The sequence below is a fragment of the Chiloscyllium plagiosum genome, unplaced genomic scaffold (genome assembly GCF_037043375.1).
Source record: "Chiloscyllium plagiosum isolate Xiang-an unplaced genomic scaffold, Cpla_swu_hap1 HiC_scaffold_28, whole genome shotgun sequence".
Classification (NCBI taxonomy): domain Eukaryota; kingdom Metazoa; phylum Chordata; class Chondrichthyes; order Orectolobiformes; family Hemiscylliidae; genus Chiloscyllium; species Chiloscyllium plagiosum.
The window spans coordinates 17,443,194-17,466,953 of record NW_028270166.1 but is presented as its reverse complement, the minus strand read 5'-3'; the positions used below and the strand labels follow the sequence as shown (position 1 = coordinate 17,466,953).

The 23,760-nt window shown below is 40.0% G+C and overlaps 1 protein-coding gene across 1 annotated transcript in view; it reads right to left on the bottom strand.

Moving 5' to 3' along the window:
- Nucleotides 1–15,912, bottom strand: part of fstl3 (follistatin-like 3 (secreted glycoprotein)) — a 45,113-nt gene extending 29,201 nt beyond the window's left edge. Inside the window, exons 1-2 of the mRNA XM_043721273.2 lie at nt 13,829–15,912; nt 2,077–2,262 (exon numbers count right to left, since the gene is read on the bottom strand). Of these exons, the coding sequence (XP_043577208.1) occupies nt 2,077–2,262; nt 13,829–13,913 (271 nt within the window). The 5' untranslated portion in view covers nt 13,914–15,912. The remainder of the gene's footprint in view (nt 1–2,076; nt 2,263–13,828) is intronic.
- Between the last annotated feature and the right edge of the window lie 7,848 nt (nt 15,913–23,760).

Below are 23,760 nucleotides of genomic sequence, written 5' to 3'. Positions count from 1 at the left end.
ATTTGCCCTCAGAACTCTAGGCCAAATTTCTTGGAAAATAAAGTCTACACAGAGAAAACTGTAGAAATAAGAAATCAATCACAATTTGAAGAGGTGTCTGGGCTGGCCCCTACAACAAAATACAAAGTCGAAGCAATTTCAGCCTTGGAACCTGTGGACTAGCTCCAAGGACGGTGCCTTATGACTAATATTCAACACAAAAATTATGCCAAAATGACAAAACAAATGAATGCTACAATAAAAGATTAAAACGTAGGATAGATGAAAGCTGATGATTCACTATCACAATGTCATGTGTACACTGCTTTAAACGTGTTGGCACAAACAAACCTTACTCTTGCCACTTTATCTAAATGTTTGTGCACCCTTTTCTACTTGAAATGTAAATAGGAGTGAAAAGCATCTCTTTAATATACAGCAAGTTGAGAAACATTGCAAATGTTTCAGGTCCAGACAAGGCCTTAGAACTAGATTGGTTGCTTTTCTGAGACCATTTTCCACACATGCTGTCAGTTAGAGGGAAGCCATTTTCAAAATTAATTTAGCTACCAATACAATGTGGTATTTCTGTCAATAATGTTCATCAGCAGTTTTGTCTCTCAAGATAGGGGGAAAATGGCCCTGAACAAATGTTAAAGGTTTCAGCCCACTGTCTTCCAAACTTTTAGTGGGTGCTTGTGGTTCCCTTTTCAATTAAATGATGGTTGATAAAAACTAAACCAGCTCTTATCTGAGTTATAACGTAGATATGTGAAGTAAAATGAGAAAATAAATTTTCCATCATTTTGTAACCTTTAACATTTGTTCAGCTGGTCACCTAGCCATCTCTAAATGTTTGTAAGTATCCTAATTTTCTTTCGCTGAAAATGTGTTGCTGGAACAGCGCAGCAGGTCAGGTAGCATCCAGGGAACAGGAGAATCGACGTTTCGGGCATAAGCCTTGAGGAAGGGCTTATGCCCGAAACGTCAATTCTCCTGTTCCCTGGATGCTGCCTGATCTGCTGCGCTGTTCCAGCAACACATTTTCAGCTCTGATCTCCAGCATCTGCAGACCTCACTTTCTCCTCCTAATTTTCTTTCCTCTGGTAATTGCAATAAATATAAACACTCAAAGTTTTAAAAAGACTGAAAAGAACAGAACATTCAAACAAAGTAAAAATTCCAACCAAAGGTTGTTTGTAATACCAATTTGTGACTCATATGTGATGTTTGCTGCATTTAAATTTCAGCTCCGGACATGAGTTCTTTCTATAACTGAGCTCAAGATGGGAAGGTTAGCCAAGATCAATGTACCTCTGAAGTTCCCTCTAAGCTATTAGAAGGTATAAGCTTTTCACAAGTTGTTTCATTAGAGGTAATGTAAGCGCATGGCTACAAAAAAAGGTGCTCAGGCTCTCTGCAACAAAATCAAATTGGAGGGAATGTCATGGTCTTTGTAAATCAGATATAGCTCAATGAACATAGGCATGGGTATGGAGACATTATGAATAGAAGCAGGGATATTATAAATTCATATTGATCCATTTCTGAACATTGTTACTGCAACATGCTGTTTCAGCGTACCTAATTTTTCATGGTTATTGCACTTCTTGTTTTAAGTTTCTCCATGGCCTCATCCCTCCCCATCTACCAGCTACATACCCTTAATGGTGTCTGGATTTCTCCAATTCTAACCTCTTGCGCAACCCTGATTTAATTGCTCCACATTTGGTGGCTATAACTTCAGTTGCCTCAGTCCTAAGCGTGTGAATATTTGTCCCATGCTTCTCTATCTCCCCATCTCACTTCATTCCTTTGAAGTTACTCCTTAAAACTTGATCTTCAGAAAGCAAAATCAGTTAAACGAAACAATGATACTTGAAAATGAATGTATAGGTCACACTGGAGTGCTGTTCTGAGTATACAAAAAAAGTTGGACCAATATGTGTCAGTTGCAAGTTCTACTGGCTTTTCCTTCTGGTCGTCATTCTTGGCATCATAGTCCATTTAGTTCGGTTTCTGTGAAGCACCTTAGGACATTTTGTTACGTTAAGTAAGATGCATAAATATAAGTTGTTGTTATTGCCGTATACTTACTGTGACATGGGAAGCAATTGATTCCACCAAGAATTATAAGTTTTAAAATGTCATTCTCTGGTATATCATGGCTTGTCCAAGCAGCTTGAGCACTTCCACTGCTGCAACACTCTTCTCGATCAATCCGTGTCATGGATAAAGCCTGGCATTTTCCATTTCTTCCTTGTTGGAGCCAACATACCCCAGCTGAAAGAACCATAATGAATAAAACATGGATGAGCAACAACAAAAACTTTTGTTTCGCTGATTTTCGTTAACATATAATTACATTCTTACATTCAAAAATTGTAAAATTCCATCTCGATCCCATTAAAGTTCTCCCTTCCTTAATTAACAATGCTACAAGTCAAAAACAGCAATTATGAACCTGCACCACACCATGTGCTGGCTGTTTAAAGAATGATTTTACTGATATTCTTTATCATTTTGTAATATTACAGCTTGGGTAGCATTTTATAAATATGTCATAAATCATGACAGAAATATTGAGAGATTATTCACTTTTTAAAGTTTTATAACTTGAAAATGGAAGGATTTCAGAGATTTCTTTTTAATTATGAAATAGTAAATATATGTGTCATAAGTTTGATAATTGTACCTTTCTGTTTCTATGTAATGTTACAACTTTAATTAAATGCTACTAAGTCATTTCAGTCTATATGCACTTGTCTAGAAATAGATTTATTTCCCATTCATCTTTGGAAAGAAAGAGGAATATGATTATACCATGTATCCCTTAATGATGTACAATAACATTGAGAGAGGTATTAGCCTAATGATATGTCACTGCATTATTAATCCAGATAGCCACAGAAGGTTTCGGGGATCCAGTCTGAAATCACACCATGGCAGTTGATAGATTTTAAATTCACTCTGGAATTCAGAGTCAAATGATGACTTTGGGAAATAGATCATCTGGTTCATTAATGCCCTTTAGGAAATGAGTCCAGACCCACAGCAGTGTGGTTGGATCTTAACTGCATCAGAAATTGCTTAGCATACCATTCAGTCAGAGCAACTGCTACCAAGTTTATTGATTTCCGGGCAGTAAGGGATGGGCAATTAAACACTAACCTAGCCAACAATGCCCATGTCCCATGAGTGTATAAAAAAAAGTCTCAAAGAAGAAATAAAACCGGATGGACTGTCTGGCAACTAAGGCACCAGAAACAAATTAACATAAACACCCCTTGTCACTCTGCAAAGTCCCCCTCAGTAATATCTGGGGACCTGTGCTAAAATTTGGAGATCATCTCACAGTGTTTCTGGCACAGTCATACTCATGGAATCATATCTTACAGACAGTATTTCAGACAACAATATCAACAATTCAGGATATTCCTTTCCAAACAGCAAGAAAGGCACAGCCTAGGTGGTGGCACTGTGATATACAATTAGGAGAGAGTTGCCCCAGGAGTCTTGAACACTGACTCCGGACATCAGGTGTCTCATGACGTTCGGTCAAACATTTGGGATAGAAACTTTCTACTGCTTTTCTCCTGCTGTCCTCCCTTGGCTGATGAATTAGTGCTCCTCCATGTTGAGCAACAGTTGAAGAGTGCAGCATGGGTGCAGATTGTACTCTTGGAAGGGGATTTCAACATCCATTATCAAGAGTGGCTCAGTAGCAACACCACTGATTGAGCTGGTCGGGTCCTAAAGGACATAGCTGCTAGACTGGGCCTGACGCTGGTGGTGAGGAAACCAACAAGAGGGACAAACAAACTTGTCATTGCATTATGTTGTGTGGCTCTACTACTGTGCTAAATCAAACAGATCTAGCAGCTCAAGACTGGGTATCCATAAGGCGCTCTGGGCTATCAGCAGCACCAGAACCATATTCCCATAAAATCTGCAACCTCAGGGCCCGGCACTTAATCCACTTTACCAATATCATCAAGCTGCAGGATCAACTCTGATTCAATGAAGACTGCAGGAGGGCATATCAGGAGCACCAGACATACCTAAAAATTAACTGTCAACCTGGTGAAGCTGCATTGTAGGACTACTTGCATGCAAAACAGCATAGTATCAAGTGACAGACACAGCTAATTTCTGCAGTTCTGCCTAATCCAGTTGTGATTGGTGGTGACAATTACACAACTCACTGGAGGGGGAATATCCACAAATTTCCCTTTCCTTGATGATGTGGGAGCCCGGCACGTCAGTGTAAAAGGCAGAAACATTAGTAGTGATCTTCAGCCAGAAATGCTGAGTAGGTGATCCATCTCAGATCTCAAACAGAGGTCCCCAGCATCAAAGATGCCAGTATTCAGTCAATTTGATTTAGATGTTTCTGTAAGAGCAGAGATGATGGTAAAAGACAGGGAGGTGTGGCATTGTTAGTCAAGGACAGTATTATGGTGGTAGAAAGGACGTTTGAGGACTCATCCACTGAGGTAGTATGGGCTGAGGTTAGAAACAGGAAAGAAGAGGTCAACCTGTTGGGAGTTCTTTATAGGCCTCCGAACAGTTCCAGAGATGTAGAGGAAAGGATAGCAAAGATAATTCTGGACAGAAGTGAGAATAATAGGGTAGTTGTTATGGGGACTTTAACTTTCCAAATATTGACTGGAAATACTATGGTGTTTAGATGGGTCAGTTTTTGTCCAATGTGTGCAGGATGGTTTCCTGACACAGTATGTATTCAAGAGTCAAGAGTGTGTTGCTAGGAAAGCACAGAGGTCAGACGGCATCTGAGGAGCAGGAGAATCGATGTTTCGGGCATAAGCCCTCCACAGTATGTAGACAAGCCAACAAGGGGCGAGGCCACATTGGATTTGGTACTGAATAATGAATCCAGCCACGTATTAGAGTTGGAGGTAGGTGAGCACTTTGGTGATAGTGGCCGTAATTCAGTTATGTTTACTTTAGTGATGGAAAGGGATAGGTAAATACCACAGGACAAGAGTTATAGATGGGGAAAAAGCAAGTATGATGCAATTAGGCAAAAGGAACATCTACTGCGTGTCCTTGATAAGTATGTACCTATCAGGCAGGAAGGAAGTGGTCAAGTGAGGGAGTGTGGTTGGGAAAGGGCTAAATAAATATCCTTCACCAGTATTCACATTGGAAAAAGACATGTTGTTGAGGAGAATACTGGGATACAGGCTACTAGACTAGACAGGATTGAGGTTCACAAGGAGAAGGCGTTAGCAATTCTGGAAAGTGTAAAAATAGATAAGTCCCCTGGGCCGGATGGGATTTATCCTCAGATTCTCTGGGAAGCCGGCGGAGTCTGCAGAGCCTTTGACTTTGATCTTTATGCCATTATTATCTACAGGAATAGTGCCAGAAGACTGGAGTATAGCAAATGTTGTTCCCTTGTTGAAGAAGGGGAGTAGAGACAATCTTGGTAATTATAGACCAGTGAGCCTTACGTCGGTTGCGGGTAAAGGGATGGAAAAGGTTAAAAGAGATTAGATTTAATCATCTAGAGAGGAATAAGTTGATGAGGGATAGTCAATACAGTGTTGTGAAGAGTAGGTCATGCCTCACAAACCTTATTGAGTTCTTTGAGATGGTGACCAAACCGGTGGATGAGGGCAAAGCGGTTGACGTGGTGTATATGGATTTCCGTAAGGCATTTGATAAGATAGGCTATTGCAGAAAATATGGAGGCATAGGAATGAGGGTGATTTAATGGTTTGGATCAGAAATTGGCTAGTGAAAGAAAACAGAGGGTGGTGGTTGATGGGAAATGTTCATCCTGGAGTTCAGTTACTAGCGGTGTACCACAAGGATCTGTTTTGGGGCCACTGCTGTTTGTCATTTTATGAATACCTGGATGAAGGCATAGAAGGATGGGTTAGTAAATTTGTGGATGACACTAAGGTCAGTGCAGTTGTGGATCATGCTGACGGATGTTGCACGTTACAGAGGAACATAGATAAGCAGCAGAGCTGGGCTGAGAGGTGGCAAATGGAGTTTAATGCAGAAAAGTGTGAGGTGATTCACTTTGGAAGAAGTAACAGGAATAAAGAGTACTGGGCTAATGGTAAGATTCTTGGTAGTGTAGATGAGCAGAGAGATATCTGTGTCCATGTACATTTATCCCTGATAGTTGTCACTCAGGTTGATAGGGTTGTTAAGAAGCCATACAGTGTGTTAGCTTTTATTGGTAGAGGGATTGAGTTTCAGAGCCACGAGGTCATGCTGCAGATGTACAAATCTCTAGTGCAGCCACACTTAGAGTATTGTGTACAGTTCCAGGCACCACGTTATAGGAAGGATGTGGAAGCTTTGGAAAGGTTTTAGAGGAGCTTTACTAGGATGTTGCCTGGTATGGAGGGAAGGTCTTATGAGGAGAGGCTGAGGGACTTGAGGCTGATTTTGTTAAAGAGAAGAAGGTTCAGAGGCAACTTAATTGGGACATAAAAGATAATCAGAGGGGTTAGATAGGTTGAAAAGTGAGAGCCTTTTTCCTCTGATGGTGATGGCTAGCATGAGGAACATAGCTTTAAATTGAGCGGTGATAGATATAGGACAGATGTCAGAGGTAGTTTCTTTACTCAGAGAGTATTAGGGGCATGGAATGCACTGCCTGCAACAGTAGTGGACTCACCAACTTTAAGGGCATTTAAATGGTCATTAGATAAACATATGGATGAAAATGGAATAGTGTAGGATAGTTAGGCTTCAGATTGGTTCCACAGGTCGGCGCAACATCGAGGGCCGAAGGGCCTGTACTATGCTGTAATGTTCTATGTTCTTCATGATATAAGGAATGGGTGAAGGCATTAGATACTGCAAAGGTTATGGACCCTGACAACATTCTAGCAATTGTATTGAAGGCTTATGATACATCCCTAGCCAAGCAACTCCACTCCAGCTACAACACTGGCATTTTCCCGACAAGGATAAAAATTGTCTCTGATAAAAGACAATCTAATCAGTGCCCCTTGATATTCAATGGCATTACTATCATTGAACTCCCCATAATCAAAATTCTGGGATGATCATATACCAGAAACTGAACTAAACTAGCCATGTTAATACAGCTGCTACAAGAGTAGCTCAGAGGCTAGGAATACTGCAGTGGGTACTTTATCTCCTAGTTCCCCAAAGCCTGTTCAATGTCTACAAAGCACATTTGCCTGCATGAGTGCAGCTCCAACAACATGCACGAAGCTTGACAGCATCCAGGACAAAGCAGCCAGCTTGATTTGGCATCACATTCACAAACTTCCACTCTGTCCACCATCAATGCTCAATAGCAGCAGTGTGTACCATCTACAAGATGAACTACAGAAATTCTTAGATGATCCTGAGAGAGAGCCTTACAAACCCATATTAAATACTGCCCAGAGAACAAGGGCAGCATGTACACAAAACACCAGCAATTCCCCTCCAAGCCACTCACCATCCTGACTTAAATATATCACCATTGCTGCAGTGTCATTGGGTCAAAATCTTGGAATTCCCTCCCTGCTGGCACTGTGGTTGACCTAAAATACCCGGACTGCAGCAGTTCAAGAAGATGGCTCACTATCATCTTCTGAAGGGCAAATAGGGATGATCAACAAATCTCGCCCAGCCAGCAATGCTCATGCCCCATGAGTGAATAAAAAAAAAGTATTTACGTTGTAACATTGAATAAAGCAACTCATATCAATTTAAGAAACTTGGGGAATTGATGCACTTGAAAATTAATTTGCTCATGAAAAGTGCATCCATCTGTGAACAAAGACCAAAATGTTGGAAAAAGAGGAAACAGCACAATAGACTTCATTGACTGCATACACATGAAAGCATTTTGTTCAGGCCAGCTCTTCCACAGATTAAGGAAAGCCATGCCGCTCGTTTCAACACAAATTCTGATTTCCACAACTGGAAAGGATAATTAGTCACCTTTGATCATAATGATCTACTGTGCCACCTTACTGTGTACAATACCTTGACTTAAATATGAACTTAAAATCCTATGACATGAAAGTGATGAGAGATTACCTGCAAAGATTAGCCTAACATTGGCACACTATATTTACTTAAGTTCTGCATGGATTCCTTTTTGATTGAACAGATAGGAGTTACTGTAACCTCTGAAAATTCACTGCAGTCTCATAATTCCAGATAACATTCGATAACCTGCCACTCATTTTACTGAACTGAGACTAAGTCCTAATCCCAAGGCTGATTCTTAACCACAAAAGAAGCTAATGTTGTCAGCAATGAGTTGGCACATAATAGATAAAAGGAATATGAAAACACATTGAAGCCCCTTCTCTGAAAGAGTACATAAAAATTTGTTGAGAAATAGCAGTGACAGCATTGTAATATACTTTCCTCAACTATTACTCCTCATATAGATAATAGAGTTGGCTACAAATTAATTACATTTGAGTTGGTGTATAGCTTATTTGTGCTTCTTCTTGTGTCTATGTTGAGATACCAAACCTTTAAAATGAATATTTTTGTTTTATAAACTTTTATTTTAGAAACGTGAAAATTGTGCAGAATATTTAACATTTTTATGTTAATTGTTTTCTGTAAAAGACTGGGAAAGGCACTTCACAGTTTCACTGTGATTATAAACCCAATAACTGGTAATTATCATTTCATCCAAGTTTGGTCAAATATTTCTTTATAAGAATTGCTTATTAATGAGGTTAAGCAAATGTCTCTGCAGCTTATATATTATTACTTTCAAGTGATACTGAGTGATATAACATTTCAGAACTTTCCCTTCAGGGTGAATGTTTTGAACTAAACACAGGAATGCTCAACTTCACCAAAGGTTGCTTTAATAGAGATGATTAGAAAGAAAATTCTCTCAGTACTTCCAAGGTGAAGGTTGTTATTCTTAAAAAAATGCTTATAACTTCTAAGATTTTGCAGATCCTTAAGATGTTGAATGTAGAATGCATGCTCAATTTGTAAAAGAAATATTTACAATTGGAACAATGTGGAGAACCAGTACCTAGTTATACCATCTCGATGATACTGCTCTCTGGCGAAATGGGTTGACCTCTATGCAGAAGCATTTAACTTAAGAGATCAAATTGGCAAGGCTTTTTTCCACAGCATTTTCCAAACTCACAGTCTCTATTACTTTACAAGAACAAGGGATGTTCATCAGAAGCCCTACAGTTACTGGTAGGGCTATGGGGTGTAGAGCTGAACAAAGAGACCTGGTGCATAGTTCCTTGTAAGTGGAGTTGCAAGTAGACAAGGTAGTGAAAAAGGCGTGTGGCACACTTGCCTTTATTGGTTAGTGCATTGAATGTAGGATTTGGGACGTCATGTTGTGGTTATGCAGGACATTGGTGATGCTATGTTTAGAATACAGTGTTCAATTCTGGTCACCCTGCTTTAGGAACAATGTTGTTAAACTTGAAAGGGTTAAAAAAAGACTTGCAAGGATGTTGTCAGGATTGGGGGATTTGAGCTACAGGGAGAGGCTGAATTGGCTGGAGCTTTTCCCCTAAAGCATCCGAGGCTTAGGTGTGATCTTATAGAGATTTATAAAATCATCCAGGGCATTTTAGGGTCTTTTTCTCAGGATAGGGGAGTCCAAAACTAGAGGACATAGGTTTCAAGTGAGCGGTGAAAGATTTAAAAGGTACCTGAGGGCCAACATTTTCATGCAGAGGATGGTGTGTGTATGCAATGAACTGCCAGAGGAGGTGGTGGATGCAGGTACAATTAGATTTAAGACAGTTCCAGTGGGATACAGGCCAAATGTTAAATAAAACTAGTTCAGTTTAGGATATCTGGTTAGTGTGGATGAATTGGACCAAACAGTCTGTTTCCGTGCTGGAGAACTATGATTCCACAAAAAGGGAAGGAGTTACTTGGAAACATGAGCATCCAAGTTTCCCTCCAAGTCATAACTTGACTTCTGTTATGTAGGATAGTCTTCATCACATGGGCTGCAGCAGTTCAAGATGGTGGCTACTACAAACTTCTCAAGTGTTGTCTCAAGTCTCATACGTTGATCATACCAATGACACCTCCATCCCATGAATGAATAAAACTAAAGCATTGCCACAATTAAACAGATTCAATTTCCTCCTTTTAAAGCTATTAATTTGAATGCTATCAAAACAACAAAAAGGAAAAATATAAACATTTATTAACATACTAATTACTGATCAGGTTTGGCAGTATCTGTAGACAGAAGGCAGAGTTTACATTTTGAGTTCAGTGAAAGGCATTCTGAGTCACTGGATTTGAAGCATTAACTCTGGTTTCTCTCCACGGATGCTGCTAAACATAATGAGTTCCTCCAACAATCTGTTTTTGTTTCAGATCTTAGCATCAGCAGTTTTTGTTTTATTTTACCTAACTTCTGCTTAATATATAGTGAAGTCACAAGCTTGAACCAGTGCACTCTATATGGCATAGGGACACCACTGTGCTATTGGAAAGGGTGTTCCTGGATTTTTACACAGGCACAGTAAAGAAAGGATGATATAGTTCCATATAAAACAAAGAAGGGCCTTCTTCTTGAAAGGTCACTGGAAACGTTAACTCTTACTCCTCTCCACAGATGTTGCCAGACCTGCTGAGTTTCTCCAGCAGTTTCTGCTTTATTTCCAAGTCGGGTTGATGAGATCTTTGGGTGGAGGGGTCTTGCAGGCAGTGGTGCTCCCATGTCTCTGCTGCCTTACTGGTCTGGGCACGCTTGTAAATGTATTTGGAAGTTGACAATTTATTTGTGCAATATATATATATTCCCTTTTCTGTAATCATTCAGAGTATTGGCATTCAGAGCTAATGTTTCTGAATGTATAATCCCATAAGGAATGGCATCATAAAGTACAAAAGATGTAATTAAATTATATGTTCCATATGTGGGATCAAAGTGTTTTATATCGGAGGCTTTTGGGACATCAAAGAATGCTATTGTGTCTTTACGGGAAATGCTCACTTTGCATGTAGTGCTGCCAACTTGCATTTTAAAATGATTTTATTGGGGTGGAGTAATTGCAGGAAAGATTCGTGTTGCGAGTGCAGAGGTCCAATAACTGGCTTTCCATATCGCTCTTTGCTAGAAAGTGGGGATTTTTTTGGTGAATGATGGGCAATGTTCCAATCAACTTGTCTAGAGATGTTAACTACACAGACGCCCAGGTCACTCGGCTCAGAGGCAGGGATACTATCAATACGTCACAAGAGCCTCCCCCCTCCCCCTCCACCACCACCACCAACCCTTTATTATAAACTCCACTTTCTAATCTAAATGTGTGTCTTGAAGTCTGCATCTTTGCTGAAATCAATTTTACCGGATTAACTTTGTTTGATACTTCAGAGAGAAAGTGTAAGTCCAAAAGTGTCATTTGCAGCTTATTGTGTATCACTGCGTTGTAGCCAGTTCATGGAGAAACTGTCGGATTTACAACCTTTCCTCTCAGTGTGTTCACTTTATTAAAAAGAAAAAAGACATTCTGACGAGTGAAATTGCTGAGTCACTTCAGGTATCCGTTCGAGTGAAAAACAAGTTCTCCATTCTGAGAGAGGGGTACCCCCTGAGTGTCTCATTCACGTTTCTTGCGGCAGAAGCGCCTTCTTCAGGCTGCTGACTGAGAATGGTGACCCAGAGTGAGCAGGATTCACTCTGACCCGCCGTATTTGTTCCTCAGCTTTACTGATCGGTTAACATTGTTAACTGAATTTGGAGGGTGCCCAGGTCTTATACAGATTATCACCCACTTTGAAAAAGTCCCCTACCCCTGACAGACACAAGTCTTTACCGTCTGTCCCGCTGAAAGACCCTGCAACTTCTTAGGTCCAACAGTCCTTTTCAGACTCACAAGAAATGTTTATAGTGTGGTGTTAGAAACATGAACGGCTGAGACGCTTTTGGCATTTATCATTCATTTCAGTCTCACAGATCTCCAGCTTTAACGTTCACTACCTTCAGTAACACGAAGCCCTTACTGTTAGTATTTGGTGTAAGATTCCCCTATCCTTGCGAAATCTCTGCCAGCTTTCCCGAAGATCCCTTTCACTTCCACCTCCCAGGCTTCACTCTCACATCCATCCGACCTTAACAAACATAAAACCGACGGCTATCCCACCTGATTGTAATAAATCATTGTATCAATCGCCATCAGCTTATTCCAACTTCAACACATCACAGCAGCATGAGGACTTCACTCCGACACGGTTAACGTGCCCTTCCATCTCAGTGCACTGTAATGGGCTGCATTTTGATTAAATAGTCATATGAGACTCTAAACGTTAACTTTGTTTCTCTCTCCACACTAGCCAGACCTGCTACGTTTCTCCAGCATAGTCACAGTCATAGAGTCATAGAGATGTACAGCACGGAAACAGACCCTTCGGTCCAACCAGATATCCCAACCCAATCTAGTCCCACCTGTCAACACCCGGCCCATATCCCTCCAAACCCTTCCTATTCATATACCCTTTCAGTTGCATGTTGTAACTGTACCAGCCTCTACCACTTCCTCTGGCAGCTCATTCCATACACGCACCACCCTCTGCATGAAAACGTTGTCCCTTAGGTCTCTCACCCTAAACCTATGTCCTCTAGTTCTGGATTCCCCACCCCAGGGAAAAATACCTTGTCTATTTACCCTATCCATGCCCCTCATGATTTTATAAACCTCTATAAAGTCACCCTTCGGGGAAAACAGCCCCAGCCTAATCAACCTCTCCCTATTGCTCAAATCCACCAACCCTGGCAACATCCTTGTAAATCTTTTCTGAACCCTTTCACGTTTCACAACATCCTTCCCATAAGGAAGACCAGAATTGCATGCAATATTCCAACAGTGGCCTAACCAATGTCCTGTACAGCCGCAACATGACCTCCCAATAAAGGAAAGCAGACCAAACACCTTCTTCATTATCCTATCTACTTACTTTCAAGGAGCTATGTTTTGTTTAAGTCAGATTTCCAGCATCCGCGGTATATTGCTTTTATTTACGTTTTCACGAATAAATCTACTTTAATCTCTTAATAATATCGAGTGTAAGTAATTTTTAAAATGCCAGTGTGTATTTTCACACAGAAAATAAAATCAGATTATTTTAAAAACACACAGCAAGTCAGTCAGCATCTGAAACTAGGGACAGTATAACCTTAGGCACGGGGTGTCCTTAACAAGTATGGAGAGAATCTACCATTAAAATAACTCTAGTAGATACTGCTCGTTCTGCTGGGCATTTTGCTGTTCCTAATACAAACGATTGACGATCCATTTCCATGAAAAAAACATTTTTACGATTTCAACCCACGTGTGGCAGAGTTGCTGTTGAGTATAGAATCTGTCTATAACACTAGTTGTCGCTGCACACAGATATATTGTGAACTTCTTTTAACCCGGAGAAAGTGAGGGCTGCAGATGCTGGAGATCAGAGCTTAAAAATGTGTTGCTGGAAAAGCGCAGCAGGTCAGGCAGCATCAAAGGAACAGGAGAATCGATGTTTCGGGCATAAGCCCTTCTTCAGGCTTATGCCCGAAACGTCGATTCTCCTGTTCCTTTGATGCTGCCTGACCTGCTGCGCTTTTCCAGCAACACATTTTTAACTTCTTTTAACCCGCGCAGTCCTAACGACTTCAGTTAGTAACTTTACACTATTTTTTGTTGTTACAGCTGACTTTTCCAACTGTCCATTTTCACCCCAGAGGAGCAACATTGTTTCCAAATCAATCCCTTTTCCTGATTTCGGAGAAGTGGACGTGAACTCTTCGTGATCGTTTTGGAATTGCAACATATGTTTATGATAAGTTCTGTAAAAGAGGAAAAAATGATTTAAAATAACATGATTCGCTTCTTACCGTAAGAGGGGTTGTCGCCGATGAAATGACACAGGATTGCAAACATGAAGGGGGTGGTGAACATGTTCTTCGTTAACAGACGCATGGTGACAAGGCACGAAGGGAAAACGAGCAAGCAAAACGACGAGGGAAAAACAGTCAAAGGGTTTCTTCTGCAAGGTCAGACCTCACTTTTCACAATGAATGTGAGCTGTGATTTCCCAACTGGTCTTTAAATATATCGACTTGATGGGCGGATAGAGCAGACGTGTTCCCGGGTGGGCGGGAAACAACAGCCAGTGAGGTGAGAGGCAAAACATTTTTTTTTCTTTCCCTTTGCAATATTTTATCTTATCTCAAACCACGCCCAGCGCTTTGGATTTCAACCAGAACAAGTTTAGTCTCCCCGCCAGCATCCAAGCCAGCGAGGTCACCTTTACTGTGCTCTGAGTCTTAGTCAACATTTCCTTCAAACTAAACTCCGAAGGATTGATTTCACTGTTTGCCTACCCAAAACTTACCCGATTTTCTCACTGGTTGTATCTGAGGAGCTTTTAAGGATAAATTCAGCTGTTCGCTTTGAACTGTACAAAGAAAGGCGCCTTTCCAATATCTGTCTTGAAATTTCAAGCAGCGGACCAGCCTAGCAGTCCCAAACAATAACTTGCCGATCGGAAACAGACAGGAATTTCTGCCTGCCTTTACCTCGGCGTTGAGTTGGTTGTGACAATGATTTATTCTTAGAATTGGTTTCACATGATTCCCGGGTTCTCTGGTCTGATGTACCCAAATATTTGCCTGGGATTCTGAGTGTGGTGTTATTCTGTATGGGGCATTCCCTCAGATTTTCCAGCAGTCCCCATTTCGCACGACGATAAACAACGGACTCCAAAATAGGACTGCTCGAAAAATAAATCTGACAAATTGTATTGTTCTACATTCGTGATTGAAAAGAAAATATAACACACAACTTTCTTTCAGCATCCAAACAAATTGATTTAGCTTTCTCCTGGAAGAACCGTACGGAAAACAAGAGAGTTTATGAAACTGTTGCACTGTATTGAGCACAGAGGAAATTGTTCAAATAGCACAGAAATGAGCATTATGTTCGTGCTAAACGCGCCTTTAGATACATCTTTTAGTCAATCAAAGTTTTAAAGTAGCAATCGTATAAGTAAAGTGAGCCTCCTTCGTTACCGTCTTAGGGATAGTCCTGTCGCCATTATAGATAATTCAAACAGAAGTGTTTTCAAATTCATGTCATTAATGTAAATTACCAGGATTAAACATACAATAGTCTGGGAAGAACACATCTACAAATATTCATTGTCATAAGTGTTCAGTATTATAAACTCTAAACCGCATTAATGTATATCTACTTCGAAACAATATTCTGCAATACATATACTTTGCTCACTTGTCCGGAAATTAGTGGTGCCTCAATTATACGACTTTGAGGCATCAGCATATTTCTTCATGACTCCTACAGTTAGTCTCTTTCACGGCGTTGTTTTACATGAAGGTAGTTCATTTGCTATAATTCATCATCCCGATTCAAAGTGAGCTGCCCCCGACTCCACCTAAACCCCGGACTACTTGATATCTTGTGGGCATCTTACTCAATTGATATTATTCAAATTTACTACTTCCTTCATCAACTTATTACAATGGATCCTGTACTAACTGTCTCACCCAAGTTAAATTCTGTAAACACCTTCCACAAAATTGGGTTTTCGGTTCCTCCCTGCGTCCATTAACTTGTGAGCAGTGTCAAAAAAGAAACAGCAGTCCCAAAGTAATTCAAAATATTCATGTAACATTGCACAAAAATATAAGGAGTGTATCAGAAGTAATCATTCACCATTGGCATCAAATCACTAATTGTTTCAAATGAACAGTTCGCAACTTGACCTGTACCTTTCCGTTCAGTTACCGTGTTGTAACTGATTTGATTTCCTCTGCAAATTCTATACTTAATGTAATATATGCACAACTACTATAATTTTGTGGGGTCAGTGAATGGACACAGTTACTATGTAACAGACAGTGTATGTTGGCACCCAGTCACTTTTCTCATTATGTAACTTATGTCAATAAAGACATTAAACAAATTTGTTGGAACAGATCCTGTTTTTAAAGAACATTGAGAAAAACAAGTTTGGTTCTTAGGTCGGTCAATAAGGTGTAGACTTCACCCAGAAACACCAGCAGCTTCACATTATAAGCAACTGTGTGCACCACAGACTGCTTTTCAACCTGTTATTTTAGGTTCAGGTCAGGTTTATGCAGTTTGTTCTGAAACAAATTACCACATGTGCAAGCTATTACAGCAGAAGGAAAATGAATTGGCGAGCATTCTGTTTCCAATGGTAGTGTTATGTTTTTAATACCAAACTTCTAAAGGACTGCCATCAACTCACTCTGGGGCCCATGTTTCTAAAGCTGGCCTTTCTTAATTAAGACCATCTTTTGGATGTCTGCAAAGTTATGGTGAGAAGCACTGGGTGGGATAAAACAAAATAGAGAAAGGGCGATAGTCACAGACCTTTACCAGTTTACCTCTTCACTATGACACTTTTAAATCAGGCTGAGTTCACTTAGAAGGAGCCTTTTGAAATGAAATATTACTTGATAAAGGGGGGAAAATAATTCCTGCAATTGTTGTTTATAATTCACAAAATGAGTTGCAATCAAAAGAAAAATGTGAAAAAGAAAATTGAAGAGAAGGATAAATCCAAGGCTAGGCAACTCAATGGTGGAAGAGCTTATAGAAATGATTGACCACAACAAAATTAACTTGGATGACTCTTGGTTAATTAAAGAAAGCCTGCTCAAGATGCACTTGTTAAAGGTAAATTGTGTTAAACTAACTTGATTTTCTTTTTAATGTTGTTCGTGTGGTGGATTTCCAAATCAAAATTCATAAAGTGCTACATAGTTGACTTGTCAGAAAAGTTGATGCTCTTGGAATGAAAGAAAAAGTTTAGGGTGTAGGTTTGCTCGCTGAGCTGTAGGTTTGATATCCAGACGTTTCATTACCTGGCTAGGTAACATCATCAGTGGCGACCTCCAAGTGAAGCGAAGCTGTTGTCACCTGCTTTCTATTTATGTTTGTCCTGGATGGGGTTCCTGGGGTTTGTGGTGATGTCATTTCCTGTTCGTTGCCAGAGAATTCCTAAAGGCCTGGCACAATGCCAAAAACAAACACATAAACCTAGATACCATCTATCAACCCCTCAGAAAACGAACAGGAAATGACATCACCACAAACCCCAGGAACCCCATCCAGGACAAACATATAAATAGAAAGCAGGAGACAACAGCTTTGCTTCACTTGGAGGTCGCCACTGATGATGTTACCTAGCCAGGTAATGAAACATCTGGATATCAAACCTACAACTCAGCGAGCAAACCTACACCCTAAACCTTAACCTGAGCTACAAACCTTGCATGAAAGAAAAAGTGGCATGAATACCAAGATGGCCCAATGACTGGAAATAGAGAGAGTGGTGAACAGTTATTTTTCCAACATGAAGGTAGGTACAGAGTGGGGTTAATTGTATCATTTCAAGTATATTAATGACACAAATTCAAAAATTAAAAGTATTGTGAACTTTTTGGGATGATAGTAATAGATGTCATGGATGGGCTGGTAGAATAAGCTTATAATAAGATTGATGTGTGAAGTATTACATTTTGGTAGGAAGAACAAGGTGAGACAATATCCAATCATGGATACAGTTCTAAAGAAAACACAGAAACATAGTGAACTATGGGTAAATGTGAACACATTATTGATAGTGGTACAAAGTTAAAAATCACACGACACCAGGTTATAGTCCAACAGGTTTAATTGGAAGCACTAGCTTTCAGAGCGCTGCTCCTTCATCAGGTGGTAGTGGAGGGTTCAATCCTAACACACAGAATTTATAGCAAAAATTTAGTGTGATGTAACTGAAATTATACATTGAAAAATTGGTTGTCTGTTAAGCCTTTCATCTTTAGAATACAGTGATAGTTTCACTTCTTTCATGTGTAAATCACAAAACTTTTTTTTTAATAAGTTGCATTCTCGGGTTAGCTGTTAACAATGGTGATAGCTAGACAATATGTTGGAGGTGTTGGCCCCCTGTGTTCTCTGTCTATGCCATAATGTTTAGATTGATTCTAATTTAAAAAGTGAGATAACAGAGGTTTACATAAATTCATTCAGTTTTTGAGCTCAGAGTTCTACATGAATGCATGCAGTTTTTGAGCAAAGTACAATGTAACCCTGCAAGTACAAATTCACCCCACAAAATATATGTGTGCATGTGGGTCTTTGTCTGTGTGTGTGTGTGTGTCTGGGTTGGGAGTTGTGAGTGTGAGAAAGTGTAGGTGTGTGTGTGTAGTGAGTGCAGAGTGTCTTAAGTCTGTGAGGGGGTGCATGTGTGAGTGTGGGAGTGTGTGTGTCTGTAAGGGTGTGTGTGGGTGTCTGTGTGCACGTCTGTGTGTATGTGTGTCCGTGTGTATGTGTGTATAGGAGTGCCTGTGTGTGAGAGAGTGTGTGTATAGGAGTATCTGTGTGTGTGTATAGTGCAATAGTGGTCACCTGTAATGTGACATGAGCCCAAGGTCCCGGTTGAGGCCCTCCCTTTGGGCACAGAACAGACAGGACGGTTCCCTCCCAGTTGGGGAACACTTCAGTGGTCCAGGATATTCAGCCTCGGACCTTTGGGTGACCATCCTCCAAGGAGGACTTCGGGACAGGTAGCAGAGAAAAGTGGCCGAGCAGAGGATGATAGCTAAGTTCGGTACCCATAGGGAGGGCCTCAACCGGGACCTTGGGTTCATGTCATATTACAGGTGACCACCATTGCATTATACACACACACAGACACTCCTACATACATGCACACTCTCTCACACACACAGGCACTCCTATACACACATACACGCACACAGACACCCACACACACCCTTACAGACACACACACTCCCACACATGCACCCCCTCACAGACTTAAGACACTCTGCACACACACACACATACACTTTGTGGGGTGAATTTGTACTTGCAGGGTTACATTGTACTTTGCTCAAAAACTGCATGCATTCATGTAGAACTCTGAGCTCAAAAACTGCATGAATTTATGTAAAACTCCGTTATCTCACTTTTTAGATTAGAATCAATCTAAACATCATGGCATAGACAGAGAACACAGGGGGCCAACACCTTCAACATATTGTCTAGCTATCACCATTGTTAACAGCTAACCCGAGAATGCAACTTTTTTAAAAAAAGTTTTGTGATTTACACATGCAAGAAGTGAAACTATCACTGTATTCTAACAGATGAAAGACTTAACAGACAATCAATTTTTCAATGTATAATTTCAGTTACATCACACTGTAAATTTTTGCTATAAATTCTGTGTGTTAGGATTGAGCCCTCCACTACCACCTGATGAAGAAGCGTCGCTCCGAAAGCTAGTGTGCTTCCAATTAAACCTGTTGGACTATAACCTGGTGTTGTGTGATTTTTAACTTTGTACACCCAATCCAACACTGGCATCTCCAAATCTTGATAGTGGTAGGTGTCACAAACCATTGGAAAAGTGTACTGATACCTGAGCTCTACTAATCCTGGGGTTTCACTAGAGTTGATTTTTTAATCAAATTACTCAAAATCCACAATTTATCTTTTGGAGATGCCGCTGTTGGACTGAGGTGTACAAAGTTAAAAATCACACAACACCAGGTTATAGTCCAACAGGTTTAATTGGAAGCATTAGCTTTTGGAGCGCTGCTCCTTCATCAGGTAGTTGTGGAAAAACCACCTGATGAAGGAGCAGTGCTCTGAAAGCTCGTGCTTCCAAATAAACCTGTTGGACTATAACCTGGTGTGGTGTGATTTTTAACTTTGTACACAATTTGTCTGACAGACTAAGATTAATAAAACAACCAGAGTTTTATATGTAACAAGAAACTACTGTTTATAACAGTACCACAGGCAAACAAAAACAAAATCAGACAATAACACTTTAACTTAAACTCTACCACTCTTAAACCTTTACACTCATATACAGACAGACACAGATAAGCAAATGAAAAGAAAAGATGTTATGGGCAAAGGGAAAAGAAAAACCCAGGGGAACTCTGTTCAATAACACCAGAGCAAAGTACTCAATGGGATGGACTTTTGCTTCTTCTGAGTCCTTCTCATCTCGGAGTTTCTTCTTTCCAAATCACTTCAGTGATTTACTGAGGACACAGGATGGTTTGTACTAATGTGCCTGTGCAACCACTTCATAGGTCCACTCAAACCAATTGGCTGACACTCTGCTGATGTATTCAATTTCAGTTTTTCCAGCTGCTGCCATGCATGGAGCTTGGAGGTCCACAAAGCGGCTAGAAACATTAGAAAGAATATAGGTTGGCACACTAATTATTCAGTCTCTTAATCATGGTTAGAAGCAGCAACCCTATGGCAAATAGTGAGACAGAATAGCTAACTATCTCCCAATTCCTTGTTATTTCTCACCAAGGAGAGAGATGATGCTGACGTTTTAGAGTCTAGAGGCTTTCTGCTATTGTGTTGTTCACACATAGGCCGTCCACTTGCTCAGGAGAGTGTCAGAGTTTTTGTCATGCTGACCTCCTTTGAACCATATACCCGGTCCTGAGTGAAAACCAAATCAACCAGACTGCCTCTGGGAAAAGCTGCCCTGACCACATGCCCATTGTGTGGATGAATCCAGCAATCTTTCCCACTGTTTGAACCAAGCAACAATGTAAATACAACTCACAATGAGTTTCAGTAACTTGCTTTAAAACTGCAACATTTCCTTCCAGAGTTTCCATGGTTTAAAGCAGTATCCTTTGCCCATTTTGGTCCATCGTCCAAAAATAAATAAATGTAAAAAGCTGTGGTCTTTATGCAGGGCTGGTTGAGAAAATGGTCCAAAACGCACCATTTGAATCTGTCTGATGAAAGTGACCAGTTTGAAACAACAACTCTGTTCCTCTCTCCACAGATGCTTTTCCTTAGCACTTATTCATTCTCTGTATTTATTTAAGTTTTCCAGCATCTGCTGTATTTTAGTTAAGAATTTAATTTTAAAAAGACAAACAACATTCAGAGCTTGTTAAATAGAGGTACAATGGCAAGGAAGTTACATTGAACCTTCATAAAATACTAAACCTCAATGGTGTGTTCCATTCTGAAAACATTTATGAAAATGGTTCCAATGATAAATTAGAGATACTAAGATTCTTCTCATCATTAAAATAAATTGGAAAAACATTCCAAATTATGAGAGGGGTCTGAACAGAGTAGATAGAGAGAAGCTGTTCCTGTTGGTTTAATGTTTGAGAATTGATGAGAGAACCCATGGCAACATGAGAAAAGCTTTTGTTTTAAAGTAAGGGTTTAGGATCCTGAATGGGCACAGTTTGGCAGAGTCAAATTAATTCATGACTTTCACAAGGGAACTGGATAAGCTTTCACAGAGAAAAATAATGAAGAATCATTTGGAAAGGGTGTCGTAGTGGGACTAAAGGAGTTGCTGTTGAAAAAAACAGGCATGGACATGACAGGTCTCTTTCTGTGCCATAATTGTTTTATGATTCAATGTAAAAGCTTAAACAAAAAGATCCAGAAGAAACCAGAGCAGAATACAAAATGGACTCATAATCTTTTACACACAGTGATCTTGGGATCTGAATCCATAGCTCCCCAAGAGTGGCAACACAAGTGAATAAGATGGTAAAGAAGGTACACCTTCATCGGTTGGGGCACTGAGCTAAAATCTGGCAAGTCATACTGCAATTGTGTAAGATTTTGGTCAGGCCACAGTTGGAGTACATGTGCAGTTCTGGTTGCCTTAGGATGTAGAGGCTTTGGAGACTGTGCAGAAGAGTTTACCAGGATGTTGCCTGAATTGGAGTGTATTAGCCTACAATGCATGGTTGGACAGACTTGGGTTGTTTTTGCAACATCATCAGAGGGTGAGGGGGAGACCTGATAGAAGTATATAAAATTATGAGGGACATGGATAGAGGGGAAAGTATAAAGAAGGTGTGCAAGGTAAGTCTTTTATCCAGAGTGCTGCCAGGAGAAATGGCAGAAGCAGATACGATGCCAAAGTTCAAGACACATTTAGACAGACACATGAACAAGCAGAGAATAGACGGACACAGACCATGTACAGGCAGACGGAATTAGTTTAAAATTGCATCATAGTCAGCAAAGACATGATGGGCCAAAGGGCCTGTTCCTGTGGTGTACTGTTCTGTGTTTTGTTCTAAGGAAGATCTTACATTTATATAATGCTATCCGCTTGATCAGGATGTCTCAAAACATCTCAAAGCTAATTAATTATTTTTTTAAAGTGCATTATTTGTTATGCCAGACCAAAAAAGGTAAATTTGCAAAAGCAATAACCAACTAGTAAGTTTGGTTTAGGAGCACTGTTTGATGAACCAATGTTCTTCAGGACATGAGTAGCACTCATTTTTTATACTGAACTGAAGATTACATCTTTAACAGTCACCTGAATAGGCAAGGAGATCTCGGTTTAATATGGCATTCAAAAGTCAGTGGGATCTCATACTTTCAAATTGTAGGCAAATATACAACAAGTATTGTTGTAGAATGATGGTTGTAAGATCTGTAACAAAACTCTGCCCATTTCAGCATATTTTAAAAAAATAATTTAACTTTTGAATTAAATTCATTTTTTCTTCTTTCTGTGGCTACGTTGGTGGAGAGAGGTTGCGGGAAACTGTTGAGTAGTGGATGTGGTCCGTTCCTTGTGGCCATTGTGGTCGTGGCTTGAGAAACTGTTCCAGTGTCAATAGATTGAGGTCAGTTCTTTTCCTCTGATGTTTTGGTGGCATGTGCAATGGCAGTGGAGTGAATGATCCCTTGATCCTCGAGAGTTAATTTGTGCGGTCCTTCAGTCCTCTGAAGTTGAGAATGGGCCCTGGTCGCCGAGAGGTTAGACAGTGCCTTGGCTATGGATGCGTCTGGAGTATTGGCAACAATGAGGTAGTTTTGGCAGAGGCGGTGTTCTGGATCCTGTCAGTGCAGCTATTTCAACGTGCTTCCTCCTTGGTATTGTGGCCTCAGTGATAGCTTTGGCAGCTGTGGAATAAGACACGTCCCCTAGCCACTTATGACATCAAGAAGCCATGGTTGGAACAAAAAATGAAATTTGTCTTAAAATTATATGCATTATTTCTTCTTTGTAATTTATGTAAGTGAAATGATGCCACATTAATTATATACACGTTTTACTGTATTTTCATAAATATGTGAAACAATAAATTACTATACTATATTTTAGTAAAGTTATTTACTTCTCCCTAATGTGTGGATAAGTAGAACAAGAAAAGCATCAAAAAAAACTCTCCCAAATTTTTAAGGAACATGTTGTTGAGATAATATCCAATTGTACCCAATTATTGTAACAATTAAAATTAAGAAAAACAGGAACTACTTAATTGTTTGTTGATTAGAAGTAAGCTACTGTACCCTATGGTAACTTAGGTACAGAGTCTATTCATTATTCTGAGAAGAAGTTGACCCTTTTCTTTATCGAGCAATGGTGTGACAGTGTTAGATTTCCGTTATATTGGATTATAATTGATCCATCCTGTACTACTTTAACATAATCACTTCCTCATTAATCAGTTGATCAGTTAAAAAAATATTAAACCACAAAAGTCTGCAAAGACGCAACCCTGAAAACATGTGCTTTGCAGGTAATGCCGGAATGTCAATTTTAAACTATCATGCATTTTCAAATATTGTTTTGCCTTAAGGATCTGTTTTTAAGCTTGCCAGAAAGGAATTGTTTATGGATCTAGTTATTTTCCAGTTATGCTTGGAGATTCTTCATCTGAACCTTCAAGTAAAGTATGCCATTTTGTTTATTGTCAATTCTCTGTTATCCACTTCAGTTCCAGAC